The 20,000-nt window shown below is 43.3% G+C and overlaps 1 protein-coding gene across 5 annotated transcripts in view; it reads left to right on the top strand.

Annotated features, from left to right (window-relative positions):
* The first annotated feature begins 2,543 nt into the window (after positions 1 to 2,543).
* srfb (serum response factor b) overlaps positions 2,544 to 20,000 on the top strand; it is a 23,868-nt gene continuing 6,411 nt past the window's right edge. For 4 of the 5 annotated variants that reach the window (XM_034100447.2, XM_034100444.2, XM_034100443.2 and 1 more), the window contains exons 1-3: positions 2,544 to 3,622; positions 7,075 to 7,341; positions 18,835 to 19,060. In XM_034100447.2, coding sequence (XP_033956338.1) covers positions 2,990 to 3,622; positions 7,075 to 7,341; positions 18,835 to 19,060 — 1,126 coding nt within the window. In that variant the 5' untranslated portion in view covers positions 2,544 to 2,989. The remainder of the gene's footprint in view (positions 3,623 to 7,074; positions 7,342 to 18,834; positions 19,061 to 20,000) is intronic. The other variant, XM_034100446.2, reaches the window with a different exon arrangement.

Here is a 20,000-nt window from a genome sequence, read left to right as displayed (position 1 = left end):
AGATGCTCACTATTTTCTGACATTTTCAAAACAAACTTTTAATCTAGAAAATATTAGACAGACACATTTAAATTTGAAATAATCATTAGTTAATTGCAGTCTTAATACTGAAAATAGCAATGCATCTTCGACAACTACATCTGTGATCTTTTTTTTCTTTTGTATGAAAATTTGCTTTTGAATAATTCAAACTTTATCTAGATGATAACAAAACACATTTAAATGCATTCTTGTCCATATTTCTGTGGTAATGCAATTGCATGCAGGGACCATTTTAAATCACTTTCATTTGAATGCATACAGAAAGACTTTAAAGTAGGTATTCAGCTGCTGAAGCACATTCACTCGTCTAACAATAATAATAATAATCCTTATATTTATTATAGCGCTTTATCAAAGCGATAACTGATAAGGATTATGGGAAGCGTTAGTGTTAACCATAATGTTTACTTCTTTCATTCAAAAACATTGCCACTTGTAAACCTGTTACGTCTTTAAGACAGATCCGGCTTGCAGCTGTATTTCTACACAAACAAATGTGTAAAAAATATTGAAGGTGATGAAATGTTCACTCAAGTGGTATTCCACCACAAACAAGTCTCTGCAAGGTGATATTTAGTGTGTGTAAATAAGCCTCTCGGTACAAAGTCTCTTAGAAGTTATGGTACGCTTTTAACAAAGTGGTCGGAATACTTAACAGTAAATGCCATACATTGGGATGTATTATGTCAAATCAAGCATATGTTGCTGTAAAAGCACTATTTCCAATGTTACTGCTGAGTCCAACAGTTCTTTCTTTCACCACTAGAGGGAGGTCTGATGTAGACCTCAGTAGGGATTTTAAAATCAGATCCTGACCTAAAAGCTTGCCAAATATTTGTTCCCTTATAATTATGTTTATAGTTGAATATGCTGACATGGCCTTTTATAGATGCAAAAGAGGATAACTTTTCTTAAATTACTGACAATGTTTTTACTTGCCTTGATGGATATGGCATTATTGAATTTAAATTATATTTGGTGCCCAGAGGCAAGATTTGTTGTATATCCTCAAAGATAAATCATAATGCATTTAGAGTTATTAGTGGTTTGATGTTTTTTTGTCATCCAGTTTCTGTTACTGAGGATAAATCTTAATGAGATTCATAAAACTTAAACTCCTAGTAATAAAGTGATGTTGTGATAACAGGATTTGCACCTCAACAAGCTTTCATAGCTCTCTTATTTATATCCCACACTATGGAATAAAAATCCCCTAGCATCTTGCCAATAAATGTTGGTTAAGCAAACCATTTTCAAATATAATAACTTTTAATTGTTTGAACCTGCCTTGAGCACCACATGGGTGGGGCTTACTGCATTATTTCAGATGTGGTAGAGTTTACAGTGATGGGACTTAAACCCAGAAATGTCACAAGTGGAAAAGCATGTGTAAATAATAAAATGGCTGAATTAAATGTGGCTGCTTCAGGGTTCTGGTGTTGTGTATGTGCTAACTAACTGTTATGGTGTGCTGGTACAATTTAATAGAGCAGGGCCTTATTAGTTACACCTGTGCTTGTCCTGCTACAGGTGGTATGACTAATCGAAGTAGGAAAAGCACAGGTTTTAACACTAACAATGGCTCTGTTCTATTCAAGTGTTCTGAGAGTGACAGTGATTCTGCATACACAATACCAGGACCCTGATGTCAAAGCAGCTAAATGTAATACAGACATAGAATATATAATTTTTACACCTGTGCTTTTCCTGCTATGACATACCAAAATGTCATAGGTGTCATAGGCATGTTGTGAAAACTATGCAAGTTACAATAGGTATGTGGAACTACAACTTGTTGAATGCAACTTGCATTCTTTTGCATATGTTCTTGTTATAAAGTAATTACATGTTGTCATATACCTTATTTAGCTGCAGCAAAGTGCATTTGCAATTCTTGAGAAAATTATTGTGATGCATGCAGGCCCAGTCTTCAAAGTTAGCTGTGTTTAATAGATAGTGTGGTTGTACCATATTTTCATAAAAAAGATAATATAAAATTGCACAAACAAGGATAAAATATTAACCTAAACATGTTATCGCTAAAATAATGAGATCTTCAATACATTTTATAAAAACTCCACCAACAGCTTTAGCAATAGACCACTACTCTACTTGTATAAACTCATAAAACAATCCCTTTGACAGGATAATTTCAAGTCTTTAGGCCAAAACAGATAAATAAAATTATATTTTGGCGTAAAACCCATGGGAAAACATGTTTAGTATAAATGTACAATCTGCAGGGAATACAAAGTTAAATGTTTTTGTTATTTTGGTGCCTCTGCCTGTCCACGGTGACGTTGTCGGTCGCGCAACCATTTTGGTATGTATTCCAATGAGCGCGCCTTATTGACCAATGGCAGCGCGCCTCAGATAAGCATCAGCCAATCAATAGGCGACGCTATGACTCACCAAATAAGGAGAGACAAGACCAAATAAGGACACATTGTATCTCTTTATAAGGAAGAAAGTAGTTCCCGGATTGTAATATTACTCCGCCGTCGTAAACGTTGTTTAAAAAAATACGCGTTTTTATGCGTCGCTGAACCACAAATAAATAGATATAGCAGTGTAGATGGTGTAAAGATAAGCATTTGAACGCATTCAGGCCGACACTAGCGCCATTTTTAGTTCACAGTGTGGACTACGTGACATGGCGGATCGACATCAATGGCGCACTTCGCGTTTTCCTTTTTGAGAAAGTGCTCGGAGTTTTGGAAATAGAGGAGGAGGGTGAACCAAACTGAGCCGGGGTTGAAGGGTCTTGGGGGCAGCATCACTTTTCAAAGTTTGTCTCGGTTATTTCCTGGAGTCTCCAAACCCACAAACTGGTGTGGTTTGTTTACATTTTGTGGCCCAGGCGTGTATGCGTTTTATCGGCCATTTACGAGACAACTAGCCCCAGCTCTGTTGGCTGGTGTTTTAGAGACTCGGTTCAGTGAATATAATGTTACCGAGCCGGGTTGGATCGGCACCATCTGGAAACGGCTCAGCTACAGGCAGGGGAAACACGGGACACGGTTCGGGGGTTGTCGGAAGCGGGATTCGTCCCGTGTTGGTTAGAGCAGGGCAAGCTTTAGCAGGGGTCGAGAGTATCGGGAGACAGGGGGAGAGGGACGCCGTCGGGATGCTAGGGGCTAATGGGCCAGGGGGTTCGAGAGGTGTGAGACCCGGGAACGGGACCGGGGTGACCACCCTGCAGCCTGCCGTGCAGGGCAACATGGTGGGGCTACACCAGGGAGGTATGCCTCACGGAGCCAGGTTCGAGGAGAGAGATGGCGCTCCTCTGTGCAGCGGCTCGGATAATGACTCGGACTCCGGAGACGATGATGACCCAGTGGGTTCACTCGGGGACAGCAGGAGAGGGGTGAAGCGGGAGAGAGGAGAGATGGAGGCTGCAGTGTCGGGGCAGGACGTGGGCATGCCTCCCGGGGGTTACGGAATGGTGCCCGGCGGGGTCGCAGGGGCGAAGCCGGGGAAGAAAACACGTGGGCGAGTGAAGATAAAGATGGAATTTATTGACAACAAGTTACGACGTTACACCACCTTCAGCAAGAGGAAGACCGGTATAATGAAAAAGGTGAGTCAGGTGGTTGCTTTGGGCTCTCATCAAACTACACAACATTTTATTATGAGTGACACTTGAGTGTTGTTTCACCTGGATACATTGCATTCGTGGAATCAGCCATAAGGGTGAGGTTACACCTTATTATTAAAACATCCGTGGGACAGTAGGCCCTTTGCACCTGTAGTGGGCCTACATTACATGTGCAGTAGTAAGCTAGATAGTATAACAAGTTATGTATTCTAAAAGACAAAAGCAATTGTGAAACAAAGTGACTCACTGGATGTGAGGTAGTAGGAACATTCATGACAGCCTTTAAATAGACTTGGGCAAATGACAATTCTATTTATGCCATGGGCACACACTCGCACACACAGATTCCCATATTAACTATCACTTGCACACACACTCACAGGCCTATAGCTGTTGGAAGTGCTTCCCGTCAGCAGCCTCAGTGCACACAGGCTGTTCCTCTGTCAGTGTGAAGCAGGGCTCTGCTTACAGGCTGCAGCCATGTGGTGGAGAACAGCAGCGGGCCTGTAGGTGCCAACAGCTGACTAAACCCCAGGGAAGCAGGGTCAGAGGACGGTGAAAGAGCACTGGGACAGAAGAGAGGAGCCAGGGACTGTCTGTGCATGCATCATGGCCCTGTGCATTTTGACACAAGCATCATCCGGTGAAGACTTGTCTTGGTTTCAGTTTTGTTAGTTGTTTTTGTACACAAGCTGTTGTCAGAACTCCATGTTAGTCATTATTGCTTCCAATACAGTCTACATGTACCAAAGCAATATTGTATTGCAAATCCACTCCTCAGACACAAATGCTGCCATGATAAATATTGCAATGTGGCATCAGAGTAGATTATCTGGAGACGAGGTCAGCTGTTGACCTGGAGCACAGCAGTTGTTTGGCTGTACTATCCACTTTTAATTATGACCTTAAACAAACACAATGCTCTCTGGTTAGTGCAAGACTGTTCATTTGTTACTTTGAGCCGCATTTACTGTGCTGTATTGTCTTTTCTATGTTTCCCAGACTGTTGTCGTGGAAACTGAGGTGTCTTTATGTAGGCTCTTGGAAACATGAACACTATTTGACACGCTGTGTGGATAGAGATTTCTGGAAATGTTGCCCACACTGTGTCAACCATCACAGTCAAAATGAGAGGTGGGTGGAGTGGGAAGATTCACTGTGGACTGGTCTCAAACTGGTTTCTAGGATGAGCCTTGTTTCATTTTAAAGCATGGTGCGAGTGAATGCCTGTTTGTTCTCTTATGTAAGCTTCAGATTGCATGCATGTAAATGTTGTCACAATACAAATTGTGTCAGTATTTGTGGTTGCTTTTCCAATATTGGTCCAGTAAAAGGCATGTTTTCATGTTTGCTCTTTCTGTAACTATCTTCAATAGTCTGTTTTTGTTGCACACATTGTGTCTCGTCATAACCAGAGAAGCACTAAAAGTAACTTAAGTTGTGATTTCATTCCAATTGGTTGGTTGTTCAAAAATATTAAGGCCCTGAATTATGTTATCATTTCCACCTGGGCTTTTTTCCTTTTTTATAATGTCTATTGAGTAATGTATCAGCAAAAGCAACGTATTGTTGGTGAAACTTCCACTGGCTCCAACTTGATGTAAAGGTGTTCTGCTTGTTTTGTGTCATATTACTCTTATGAAATGCTTTTGAAAAGTTGATCAGACAATATAAGCAACTGGAAGACACTACATTGGACTCCAGAAACCAGGCACATTTTCTTTTTCTCATGTAAAGACTCGATGATTATTCACAAAATGCAGGATTCCTCCATAATGAATGTTCTCGTTATATGTCCAAGGTTCCAAATTCAATTAAAAACATGAAGGCATCTAAAATCCAAAGTTATGTATCCAAAGCAATATGAAACTGAAACAAAGCTGGAACAAGCCAGGATTATTTTATGAGAATCAGAAGATGATCTAAATGGATGTTTGTTCATTTTCTGGCAACACACTAGTCACCTCATTGTTTAAGGTCAGCCCAGCGTTCCTGTCGGCTTCTTTGGAAAGCCACAACTTTTGACTTTGCATGGTTACATCAGCAGAGGTTGTTGAGGGGGATTCAACTAGAATCAGTTCAGTCACTCTTTAGTCACCAGCCTATTTTGAACGCAAACTACACATACATATTTGCCTTTCTAAGTTCTTCATTTGATATATATATATATATATATATATATATATATATATATATATATATATATATATATATATATAGAGAGAGAGAGACAGGGTGTGCGTCTAGGTTGGGAGACAGAGGTACCAATTACAGCCAGACTAATTGGAACTCCTGAATATGTATGAGAAAACCAGCAGAGCAAGGAAAGTTATTAAAGCATTTGTGTGGGTCTAGCTTGTGCCTCCACCTCGCACGGTTAAGGTGACAAATTATCCCCTTCCTGCCCTGGAAGTTGGCCAAACACCAGGCTCTGTTGTTGGAGAGCCCCCCCCCCCCCCCCCTGTAGCTGCAGAGCTCATCAGGGACATGGAAGAGAGAAGGGTGACTATGTAGTTCATTACCTGCTCCTTTAGCTTGGCATTAACAGGCATTGGGGTGGAAATTCTTTGTAACGCTTTTTTCCAGTTCATGCACATTAAAACATTTAAAATACTCAGTGGGAACAAGCTTTGAGCCACTATAGCAGTCATCATTAGCCTTTCTGTGCTCTGTCATCATATTATAACACAAAAGACAATTGATCAGCTTTATCGTGCCTACTAATTGGCCTGATAGGGCCCACAATGAACACAGTGTTTGAGTATGATGGAGTGAATGCATGGTATTATAACAGCCCAATAAAATGCGATTAATTTGAATGTGATGCGTCTCCTCCACCAATGGCACATCTATCAGCGGTCTGCGACTGTACAGCGCTCACCAAGGTGACGCTAATGGCACTGTGCCTTCTCAGCACCAGAGGCATCCTCCACATCCCTTATTACTCATTTAGATAAAAAAGCTTTCTCGTGAGTTCACTCCCAATGCTCGATGGGCCTTTCCTTTAGGTGTGTGTGGACTGCTGTTTGCTTCACAGTCGGCTACCTCTGGGTGTTAAGAATGATTCCTTGAGTCCTCCTTCAAGACTGGCTTACTACAACCCCCAAGACCCTCTAGCCAATCCCCAGCTGCAATCAGTCTCTCAGCTACATCACACTCTCTATTCTGGGAGCCTTATCTCATGTTATTTTAGCTTCATTTGTGCTATACGTCAAAGTTCACTACAGCTGTATTTTTAGATTATTGTGTTTTCTTGTCCAGGGTTTCTGTCTCCAGAGGTTCACCTTTTCAATCTCTTTTATTCCCTTTCCAGTAGGGATTACTGATGAAGGTAACCCAAGCCCCAACTAAGTGAACCCTATCTTTCTTTCTAGCTTGACATTTGGCCTTTGCTCTCTGCCACATGCTTTAATCTTCTTCTTTCTCTTTCCCAGGCGTATGAACTCTCCACCTTGACGGGAACCCAGGTACTGCTGCTCGTGGCCAGTGAAACGGGTCACGTCTACACTTTTGCAACGCGCAAACTCCAACCCATGATCACGAGTGAAACGGGCAAAGCTCTGATCCAAACGTGCCTCAACTCACCGGACTCGCCGCCACGCTCCGACCCCTCCACGGACCAGCGCATGAGCGCGACGGGCTTCGAGGAGACGGATCTCACCTATCAGGTGTCTGAGTCGGAGAGCATGGGCGACACAAAGGTTAGAATCACAAGTGGAAAGGTCTGCCGTTATAGACCGATCCTAAAGTGGTCAGGACAAAAAATTAAGAACACATCTCTTTTAGTGAGGCTGCAGCTGTGAAATAGATAAATTCACTCATTTCTGTGCCTGTCCCCACAGAAATAGTACTCACGTTAAAGTGGCTGTGACTCACTGGCTGTTTTTAAATGGGGACATGACAAAATAGATAATTTTTTAAAACGATAAACCACCCTAGAGTGTCCTTAATGGATATAGTGGGAAATCTCTCCAGAAAAGGCTAGACAAGCACACGAGGTGAGCAAATCAATCAAACCCAGCAATGGAAAATAATCGTTGTCCTATTGTAAACACACTTCTGAACTTTTGCCTGTTACACCTCAGTGAGGCCTCTGTTTTGGGCTGGCTGTGTGGCTCTAGCACAGAGTCCTTTTTTAATTAAAGCAAAAAGTCTTGGTAGTCCTTCAAAGGGCCGTAAAGGGAAGGAGAGCCAGATGAGATGGAGAGTATTATCCAACTCACTACACGTTACCTTCGTGACCTCTCATCCAGGAAAGCCTCGTAAAACTGCCGAAGATAAATCACTGCAGGTCTGGGTTGTGTTAGGGTGATACACACGCAGCCTGCTATACAGACGACCGTAGGTGTTTATCTTTGGTTGTGGGATGGAGCTGTCTTGTGTTCATGGATGAAATGCTAGGATTGTAACTTTTTTTTAAATCATTGGGAAATTACGCTTTTTGTGCAGTTTTCCAACTTAACACTGAAAGACACGAGATGAATTTCTACTCTGAAATCTTGTCCTCAGATATTCTGTGTGACCTCTCCTCATCCCTCACGAAGAGCTGCAGGTCACGTCCCTGCGTCCTGCTGCATTACCGCTGCAAGCGTTCTTAAACCTCTTTTGAGTTTTTGAAGCCAAGCGATAAATCATCCTCGGACACACCTGACTGTCCACACACCTTTGAGATTCCCTCCGCTGTTTACATGGCTTGAGTACGGCCCCTTTGAAGACACACACGTCTCGGCCTGATTGCCTGCGTGGTGTTTTCACAAGGCGCTAACCACCGCGTACCATACACCGTCACAGATGGGAGGTCAACCGTTGCATGTTTGACCACTCTCATGCCCACTTTGCTCATTGATAACAATTAGTTTCTGCCTCTGTTGCCATATATGGTATGGTTTCCCTGCCTGCTCTCTTGGCTGAGGCCCCTCACATTCCTTATAAGCTGCAGCTGTCTTTGGAGTCCTGTAATTCCCCCCCCACTCATTTAGTGATATGGAGAGGAGGTAAGGATGTAGATATGAGCGAGTGGAATGGAAACATTTGAGCGATATTTTATGTTCTGCTTCATGTGACGTCTGTCAGTGGCGCTTTGACCTCTGACCCCCGCTGCAGTTATGAGTGTGTGATCGGCCCTGGGAAATCTGTTCACACTAGGACTCTCTAAGAAATTGTCATTGTTCTCCATGATGTCAGGATCAGCACCGCGATATGGCAGCAGGTGGATAAGGAGGCCATGTTTTCTGTGCAGTCGGTCTGATTTGTGGTCGCTGCGTGCACCTCTGCAGCGTCTTGACGCTATTTATCAAGGGAACAGAATGTCATACATACAGACCACGCTAGTCTAAACAGAACCGTCTGCAATGGGGGGGGGGGTTAGTGTGGAGGACATTCTGGAGGAGCAAAAGAAAGAGGCTTAAGATATAAGACATTTGGTGATGCAAGCAGCGCTCCTAAAATCACCCCACATACACTTTTATATTACTCCTGCTAGATTAAAGGAAACATCTTGAGATAAGACTTTAAAATACCAACAGCAATTGGTGTTGTAAAATTGTAAAATGCTAATTTCTAATGGCCCAAACACTGGTATTGGAGTTAGATTTTTTTTTTGTTCCCAATAATAAGCATTACAGTGTGACACTTGCCAGCACATAGTGATCAATAATTCAATATTTTGTTAGTAATTGCTGTGACATTGAGTCATTAGCCAACAGTGACTGAATGGCTTTTAGTTTTGGTGATGGATGAACAAAATAGAATCCCAACATGGCCATCCCCAATGTTCAAAATGTAACATAATGTATGGGTCACTGACTCACCTCAAGACAAAAGCAATTCTATATAGCAGAGTTCAACATGGGATCAATAGTTAAAGGTGACCTATCTTGCAAAATGCACTTTTGTATGTCCTTCACATGAATATGTGTCCCCGGTGTTCCAGGGAACTCACCAAGTGTCAGAAAACACAACCCTCTCTATTTTCCTCCATACCCAAATCTCTAAAAACGGATCTGATACAGACTGATTATGATTTGAACACTTTACTGACATCAGTAGTACGCTACGGCTATTGGTCAATTCTCCACCTATCAGGGGAATGAGAGGTTGGGCCACGGCCGGCCATTGCTGCTCGAAAGCGCTGGAGACGTGTAGTACATATGCCAGGCCTGTAAGTGGCGCTGTAGCCTGCCACAAAAGCAGTGAAGAAGACTTCCCTTGCATGGTTGCCATGGTTGCCCTTCTGTTTGTTCTCCGCTGTGGCTCTTTTTCTCCCTCCCCGAGGCAAGCTTTTGCGCCTCCTGCTTTAAAACAAATGAATAATGACTCTATATAATCATATGTAAGGGATAATGTGCAGCGACCAGTCATTATGGGGAAAAGAACACGGACAGGCTGATCAGGAGCCCGACGCGAAGCGGAGGGATCTAGATCGGCATGAAGATACAATGTGCACATTATCCCGCTTATTACACGGCCACATTCTCGACAAAGTAACGACATGACTCCCAATATTAATTGAAATGCTTTTATGGATTTAGAAAATGATTTTATTGATTTAAAAAATAGTTTTATGTATTGATTTAAATTGACATGCATCCGCTAAGAAAAATAGTCCGTTGTTACTGTTTGAACTAACGTAACAACGGCAGGAACTGCTTCTATAGTGTTTTTGAGGAGCTTTTTGATTACAGATTTGAAAACATCGTTGCTTGCTTTAAAAGTAGCACAATTCGTTTTGTCAAACCTTGGAAAGTATCTAGATATCCCTGCCCTAATGCCAAAGGAACTGCACACTGAATATGTGTCGCCGTTTGATGTCTATGTCTGGACCGCTGCGTAAAAAGGAGGGTTTCTGCCCCATTACTTCTCTTCTTACTTCTATAAGAATAAAACATGGAGGACGGAGATCTCTTTTTCTCCCCGCTGCAGCCCAGCAGCTGATCTTAGAGCACGCTCCCCTCTCCTGCAGGGGGGCGTGGTCAGCTGCAGCTCACAGAATCAGCCCCCTGCAAAGACAGCGCTGGAAAGAGCAAATAGAGCGAAATGAAGCATGGCTGAAATGCAGGATCTTTTTGGTATTTTGATAAAAGAACTATATTTATATACTTTATATAGGTATGGCCCTACAATATATTGTTCAAATATAGCATGATAGGTCCACTTTAATTTCTGAACTTCAGTGTGGGGAAAATGGTGGCTGCTTTGCTAATTCTATCAAATAAATCCTGTAATATTCACCAAAATGAGTTTCTAATACATTTGAGGGTGTGTAATGGCTCGTGCCGTTTGAGAATCATTCTTTGTATCACCCTACAGCTGTTGTTCTCATCGTTTATAGCTTTGTGTGATTGTCAAAGTTTCACATTATTATCATAACATCATCAGCAGATTGGTGTAATGCATATCTCGTCTGTGATTCTTGGAGTCATTGCACCAGAGTTTAGTAGTGAAAACTTGCAATATGACAGATGTCAGAATGAAGAGTCCGGGCTTCTTCCCTCAAAATCTCATTCAGCGTACTGTGTATTTTTCCATTGAAAGCCTCTTTATCGACCTGACTGCAGTGTTAAGATAATAAAACATTGAGTTTAGGGTGCGTGACTGAAAACACCCCGGCTTTTCTATTGCTCTCACAGCTCGCATTAAGTACATACAACCAACAGCAGCTCAAGACTGCTCTCTAAGGGCTGCATAATGCATTCTGGGAAATGTAAGGTCTGATTTAGAAGTGAATGAAAAGAAGTGGTTACACCATAAACAATACAATGGCCTAAAAGAAGAGTAGCATCCTCAAACCGATCTTGGGATTTGTATGGTTTCTGTGCCTGCTTCTTAATATAAGACGTGACTACAGTACATATGTTTTATTGCTTTGGGGTTATTTTTGGAAGGGGATGGCAAATCCCACAACTCATGTTTGCTCAGAGGATCCAGCTTTGGATAGATTTCTCAGTATCAGTCTCCTCTGGTTTTCCCCTCCTCTTCCCTCCCTCTCGTTCTCTCCATCCCTCTCTTCTCTTCCCTGCTCTGGCTGTCAGTGCTATTGCTGCTGCTGTAATCCTGCTCTATTTCTTGCCCTGCTCATTAGCAAAGATCACATCGTCTTTGCGATGTTGCAAAGCAAAACGCCCCGTCCAACAGCTTTTTGGACATTCTGCGACACATCCCACAGCCTCTTAATTCAGCATACTGCACGCATCATTTGAATTGGTTCCCATGGAGAAATGAAGGGGATTTGATAATTAGTCCAGTGTCAAACTGCACTTGAACAGATAAAGTTCTTCTGTCCTCCTGCTGTTGTAAGGGCAGGGCCGGGGCTTGAAGTAGGTGACAGGAGAGAATCACCGAGATAAGGGAAAGCTAATTTACTCAGATATGCGCTCTTATCACAAGCTGCTGCTAAACAGGCTGTGTGGTGTCGCTGGGGGAGCAGCATGTGGAGCTGTGCTGGAGGGAAGGAAAGCAGCGTTATGTCACCCCTCCTCTTCCACCCCCTTATTTTACAGCAAGCAACTGGACAGGTCAGCCGCCATTGGCTGCACCTCCTCCACTTGGGCTGCCTTGCCTTTTTTAGCAGTCCCAAATGGAGCTGCACATTCCATGTTGCTGGCAGGGTGACAGACTGGGAGATGGGAGCCAGCAAATGGGAGATTAGACCAGGGCCAGCCACCAGTAAACTGCACAATGGGCTCTCTGGACGAGGCTGCCAGTTGTCACCTTCAATTTGGGAGGATTAATCCCTCGTGAATAGGGAATCATTTGTGTCCTGCTCTCTTTAATTACTCTCTCATTTCCTGATACTTTTAAACGGGATCTTGCATACGAGGTCTGTGAATGTGAGGAGGGCAATGGAGGCGTTTATTCTTTTACCATATATTGAACCATTACAAGCGGACACAATTTGGAGACCAGCGTATTGAAAAACGTGTGCTCATGTGCCTCCAAACAGTGTAGCTATTTGACTTACTCAAAATGTATCTTGGGATTTAAGTGTAGTAAATGGTGTCCTCCTCTCTTTTTGTTATTAGGATTTTTTTGTATGTTCAGGAGGGAGGGCAATACTTGAGATCTTAACATCGCTGTGGAGTTGAATGATGTCCCTCTTTTGTATAAAGGATAGTCGTGGAGGTTCCTCTGTGGCAGTGCAGTACTCCTGAGGACTCATTACGTATTCCACCAGACTCAGCCCTCCATTCATACCACTTTAAATGGTGTCTTCATTTGTTGCGTTCTCGTATCTCATTATTATACAACGTAGCGTTTGTGCCCTGGTTGGATTTGGGATTTTCTCCAAAGCAGGGACAACAGTCTGAGGTTGATTTAAAGTTGTCACATCTGAACCTTCAAGACATTTGTTTTGAGAAAAATCTCTTCACTATTTCATCAAACTCAGTCAAAGCTTTAAGGTCATAGTTCAGAGTATCTTACTAGTAGAATGAATAATAAAGATATATATTATTACATATTGTAGGGCTGAAACCCACAATTAAATTCTCTATGAATCATTTATCCTGAATTACCTTTTCAATGCTTACGGTACGTCCACACAGCAGCTTCAGAAGAATCTTCCACCGCTTCCAACGCTTCTCTGCCCATTGACTTTGAATGGGGATGACGTCACTTTGCCTCGCTTTTCGCCGAACTGCATTGTGGGGGAGCGAAGTGAAGATTTCCAGGATGTCCAAGATTCAAAAGTTGAGCAATGTTCAACTTTTGAAGCTGAGCTGGAAGCGCCAGCCAATCAAACACGTTTATGCAAATCTGACAGTAGAAGCGCTAGCCAATCAAACCGCGTGTAAGCAGGGAGAACCAGACCGCAGTTCATTTCCTCATATTCCAAACGAGAAATTACGGTAGCAAATCACCCGGTTCTTTACGACCAGAACTATTAACGGGATTCAAACCGGAGGAACCAGGCATGGAGGGAGGTGGCAGAGACAGTGGGTGAAACTGGCAGGTTTTCGCCTGTTTGGGGAGTTTATATATATATATATATATATATATATATAGGTAGGTTTTCGCCTGTTTGGGGAGTTTATATATATGTGTGTGTGTGTGTATATATATATATATATATATATATATATATATATATGTTGCTCGCATAAAATCCCCGGGGTTTTTTGCTTTGTATGTCGGGGGCGGAAGATTCATGTGATTGGTTGTTGGTCAAGCTGTCAGACACGCCCAGCTCCAAGATTTTCAAGATTTTTGAAAAGCTGCTGTGTGGACGTACCGTTAATCATCAGGCAAATTGTCCAAAAAAAGTTACAAATACCCATCGCAGCTTCCCAGAAACCAGGGTGACATCTTCAACATGCTAATGATTCCTAGTCCGAAACCCCACAACATATCATTCATACAACATAAGACAAAGAAAAGCAGCATTCCTCACAATAACGAAGCTAGAACCAGTATGCGTTGGCACCTCTGTGTAATAAAATAACATCAATGATCAAAATGATTGCAAATGAAGGATAATCAATAAATCAACAACTTATTTCTGCTCTAATCTATTGTACACACTTTTAAGACTTCAAGTATCATGTAACATTTCAGGAAAGTTGTTACGTTTCAGTGATCTACAGGAAGTGACAGTGCTGAGACTTTGGCTGAGATTTCTTCCCTGAAGGAATGCATGACCCCACCGTGGCCCGTTTACTATGCAGTGCCTCGACTCTGGACTTAAAGCCAGAGCTGTATATAGACAGCTGATCAGGGGACATACGGAGGTGGTCAAACAAAACAGTAGGTCAGTGGAAGCCCGCTGTGTAGGTCACAGAGATAGGGACAGTTCGACTAGACCTCTAGATTACCACTCGGGTTGAAACCTGGATGATCAGCTTACGCCTCCTCGACATAGGAAAGCATGAGCAGACACGTGTGACACAAAAAGAGCTGGATCACAGTGACCTTTTCCTTTTAGTGAGTTTTTTCTTTTTCATGATATTACAAAGTGAAGCATTGCAGCCGGCTACAGGAATTCAGTCAGTGATGGTGAGAGGAGCTCAGCGTCAGATGGCGGCTGTCTCTTCACGTGGCTGCCTCTGGAAGGGTTAATTCACCCTCAGAGGTGCTGGGTTTCCTGCCAGCTGTCTGTACCCTCAGCTGTTTGTGCTCCCTACCCTGTCCCCGAGCCTCACACAGGTCTGCCTCTGCTTCGCCTGCCGCACACAGACCAACAGTATACTACTGCTGCTGAAGCTAAGAAGGGCTACTTGCTAACACACTGCTGTTATGATCCAGGCAAAAGGCTTTGTCGTTGTACATTTCCAGTCACTGTTGGATCCATATGTGTACTGCTTTGCGACTGCTATTGCCTTTTCTGTTGGCATCTTAAAAAAGCTGCTCAAAATATATTTGTTAACCATCGTTGCAATGTCATCTTAGCACATTGTGAAAGACTGATGAGGATTTTGTTTTAAAGATTTGATGAGTTCGTTTGTCAGTAGCAAACGACATTTTAAAATTGTTGCCATCATTGTTTTTCATTGGTGCCTTTTATCTGGAAGTTTAATAAAAGAATGTTAACTCAAAAAGCAATTTATGTACTATAGCAGTCTGATGACATCAACAGAAAAGCAGAACTGAGCACCCTTTATCTGTTTCTCTTGTAATATCCTTATCGCAATATTTAACTATTTTATTTTATAACCTATTGTTCAGCGTTACTCTTAAAGACTTATTTTACCTCTGCCTTTACCATTGCGCCATATTTAGTGACTTATTTGCGGTTGGCTATACCATGTTGTTCAGTGTTCTACGGTGTCCTGTGAGAATGGAGCCGTGGTGACAGCTGTGTCGCGCTCTGCCTGTCAGATATCACTCAGGTGAAGGGCAGGTCTGATCGTTGTTGGGTGAGTGGACAACAGATCGTTGTTGGGTGATTTTAAGTCAGTTTTTTTCTTCTTGGTTGAAAGGGCAGAACAACTGTGAGTCCTCTGTGCGGCCCTCCCCCTTTGACTTTCCAGCTGCTGTTTAACTAAAGAGCTAAAGGACCTTGGACTGTCAGAGCCCCTCAGCAGGCCGGGGAGTGAGCCGCGGACCAAAGCACTCACTGCTCACACTGTGGTGGTGTTCATTCGATGTAAAGGACAACACCTGCTCTGCCATGTGTGCGTTTTGAGGGCCGGACAACTCTGAGTTACCCCTCTTGATCATGTGTTAACCATATAGGTTACTGTGGCTGAACAGAGGGTGAATCCTTACAGTAGACATATTTGCATGGTAGCATGTTGCTTGTCTTATCAGTGGAGTCCATGCTGGATCATCCACCTCTCCCCCCTGTAATCAGTCACGTATAAAAACCAATAGTTGCTGAGAGGTTTGCCTTGCCTGCTTCCACACTACCTCTCTGTTATGGATAATGACTACAACTTTCAATAAATACAAGCTTATATTGAGCACACCTTTCTGTTGTGACACATGGCTGTGTTTCTATACAATAACCCTAGTTCACTCACCAGTGTTACACAGCTGCACTGTGTGGAGAGCTATGACACACTATCTTTGTCCCAGTTCTGAGGCTAGATCCTTCAAAGGATAAATAACCTTCTGAGGTGTCAAGGCAGAAAGAAGAAAAGAAACGACGATATCTGATCGGTATCGGCAGATCCTCGATTCGGACATGAAAGAGTGCTCTTGAACTGTTCCTAGACTATAGTGTTAGCTTTAACGTTTCACTTCAATACATAAAGCTCAAAGATGGTACGCAGTATAGAGGTGAGAAGAAGGTGACATATAATAAAGTCCTGACTGGGATTGAAGAGTTCAACAAGCATTATGGGATACTTGGGACCGCAAAGGATACTGGTTGTGTCGTTCAATTTCAGTCAGAAGTACTTTTAGCCAAACGTGGAGAAGCCTTTGAAAAGTATTGTATGTATCTGTGTTTGTACTTGTGATCATTCCACTTATTAACCAACAGGTAATATCCTCCATCGCTGTGTCTCACGATCTGTTGTTAATCACACCTTCTAAGAACATTAAACACAGGCTCTTACATGTGTTCTAATGTGTTTGCTTTTACAGATCATTGGTATCAAGTGAGAAGCATTTAAGTGCGTAGAAACGGGCACGATAGGTTTATGTACTTTCTAGTCCCTGCCTTACGCCTACTCTGCTCTCTCATGCAGCCCACTCACTGCCTCACCCTACCCTGATGTATACGTTACTGTATTGTGCCATGCTGCAGCTCACCTCTATTGATCTTAGCAGTGTGAGCACATCTACCTGATATTTAAACATTTTGCTGAGATGTCATGTTACATGGTCAGTTAGTTGTCATAGTAACTCAACAAGATGTGAGTGCAGAAATGACATTGTTGTTAAAGGGGCCCTATTTAGCTCGTTTTCTCTTTCCTGTAGTGTGGCGTCTATGTTGTTGGGCTTATAAATGGTTTCACTCCTGTTCACAGTAGAGGCACACAATACAATTATGAAACCTGAAAATGAGCACAAGGTGGCCCCTTTTATCTTGATTCGAGTTTGATTGGTGTATAGATGATGAATGGGTGACTCTGTATGTGTACACAGTCATGTTCCCCATGTATCCTTTTCTCTCTTAGGCGTGTTGAGTAGTATTTTTTTGATAGAAGTCCCAGTACGGTTGAGTCACCATCCTACACAGGAATTCCTACATTCAGGGAGAGCAACAGACACGATTATTCTCCAACTTAAATGCAACTTGTTGCTCTTATTAACCCTTAAGGCCCTGACACACCAAGCAGTCACCAGAGGACTAGCCAAAGCTGAAGTCGGCTGTTGCCTGGCCGTGTTCTCCTGCGTTTTGGCCATGTGTCGCACGGGAACACACCGCACCGACTTCAGTGCGTGAGTGGCAATAACTCTCCTTACCAGCAGGCGGCGGTAGTGTGTATTCGTCATTCAAAAGAGGCAACAACCGGAAGACAGAGAAGAAGAAGAGTATCTTTTCTCCGTAATATCATACAGAGCTGGCCTCTCCTGGATCAAGGTGATGAGCAGGTCTTCGTTTGCATCATTCCAGATCGCCATGATGAGATGAAAATGTCTGTGTGTGCCTTCTTAAATCGTTTGTTTACGTCCCTCACTTCCGCTTCGCTTCTCATGCACTGATTTGCTAGCTGAACAGCCAATCAGAGTGATTATTTGGTCCGACTGCCAGACCCGATGCATGGCTGCATCGGGTGCCAGACCCGATGCATGGCCGATTCAACATGTTGAATCGGCCATGCATCGGGTCTGGCAGTCCAAATAAGGCGTGTCACCGTCGACGGTGCGGGACACACCAACCTGACTACGGCGCCGCGAATGCCCGACAGCCTCTGACGGCCTCTGACTCCCAAAATCGGGTTGGTGTGTCAGGGCCTTAAAATGGAGTTCCTCCCAGCTCTGCTCTGTCTTTTCCACATGGATGCAATTACAGGGGTCCCAGCCCGTTTCCATACTCTACTGTCTTGTTTGTTATTTGCCCTCCGTCCATTCAAACTCTCTGGTTTCTGTCACACAGCCATTGATCCCTGAAACATAGCAAGCATTAACCCCCCCCCTGCTTAAATAGGAAAAGCCTCATTAATGGTGTTGTTTTAGGTGTTCTCATGTGGGACGCTTCCCCATGACAAATGGGCTGTAGCAGAGTAGAGCAAGTACTAGAAGACCTTTCTTTCTGCTTGTCCTTCATTCAGACTAATAAATACATTTAAACCTTGAAAGGCCATTACCGACAAAAACCACTTCAAGAGACGGCGCTTGATTTTTCTTTCTAACGATATCTTTCAAGAACATCAAATAAAAGGAACGCATAATAAAGAAAACAAATGCAGAAATGTGGCGGGTTTAAAAATCGTTTACACTCTTTCCCACTTACTTCTACTGCTGCAAAATAATTTCTCTTGGGATTTATGTGCTTCTTATCTTGTTTTATGTTATTGAAATATGCTGGGATTAACCAGTCAGGAAAGGCCTGACAAAAACACTATAGGGATGAATTATGGGAATTGTAGGAACCAGTGTTTTTAGAGCCTGACCATACTCATTTCCCATTTTCACCATTTTAAATCTGTCTCTCGCGAGTCCCTCAAGTTTATCGTAGAACACACTTCATTGCTAGCGTACCTCTCATCTCACTCTTATTATTTCTTGACATAACTAGTACTGATTGAAATTTCATCAAATCCTCTCCCCTCGTCCTCCTACTCACACTTCATGTCCTCTCTCCCCAGGACACACTGAAGCCCACGTTCACGGTGGCCAGCCTGCCGGGCAGCGCCCAGTGCACGGTGCCCACCACCTCCACCACCATGCAGGTGAGCAGCGGGCCCTCGTTCCCCATCACCAACTACCTGGCGCCCGTCTCGGCCAGCAGCAACATCAGCGCCAACGGCACCGTCCTGAAGACCACCAGCTCGGGGGTCATGCAGCTGCCCGGCGGCTTCACCTTCATGCCCGGTATGTAGCATCTCAGCATCCAGACCTTTGTTACAATGTTACATTATTTTCTTTATTCATCCTAACCTCCACCTCTAGATTTGAGTCTTCCGCAGGCCTTCATGTTTTGTTAATGTCCCTGCATTGTGTAGCTTATTAGCTGATTAGAATTTGAATGGCGCCGTGCCGTGACCTCGGCCCGTCGCTCCTCTCTCGGAGCGGTTTGCATCACACAGCCCTTCATAGCCTTCATCAGCACTCAGCGGCCTCAGGTTCTACAAAGCCTTCAGTAACCAGGAAAAGCCCCGTCTGCTGGCGAGCCGCCTGCCTTTGATTGTCACTCGTGGACAGGGATAATTAGGTGAGAAGGACACAACAGACCTCAGCACTGAGGGATGAAGACCGCGGACAATAATTAGTCATGAATATTCAATGGAGGATCGGTGGCTCGCGTTGAAATTATAATTGAGGCGTACTTCGTGACGGAGCGGTCCTGAACTAGACATGACCCTTCATTAAAGAGCACTTACAGAGGCACCCTGAAACAAAAGGGATTTTTACCGACGCAATGAGGACTTTAAGGTGGCAGCGTCTCATTTGGGATCCCTAAAGGGTCTTTACCCCCACATTATTCATTACACCTCCTTTTCATGGGGGATGTGCCAGGGAAGTAATGGGGCGCCACATTGATGATTCAGATTGCTCACAATTCCCCGTGAAGACAATAAATATTTAGATTTCATCATCATTTCATAAGATATTATCTCCTCTTTATAGGGAACTGCGCACCTTCTTGGACTGTCCATGACATGAGCAATTAGCAACACTAGTTGACACTTAAATGCTGACTGGTGCAATTTCTCTACCCTGTGTGTTATCATGGAGACAAGAGTGTGTAATGCATTGTGAAGGCAGTACTGAAGTGCAGTAATGTAGTGCAGTAATGTCACTGACTAATTGC

Source organism: Pseudochaenichthys georgianus, chromosome 15 (genome assembly GCF_902827115.2).
Source record: "Pseudochaenichthys georgianus chromosome 15, fPseGeo1.2, whole genome shotgun sequence".
Taxonomy (NCBI): domain Eukaryota; kingdom Metazoa; phylum Chordata; class Actinopteri; order Perciformes; family Channichthyidae; genus Pseudochaenichthys; species Pseudochaenichthys georgianus.
Note: the sequence above shows the minus strand (reverse complement) of the source record. Positions and strands in the feature narration are given on the sequence as shown.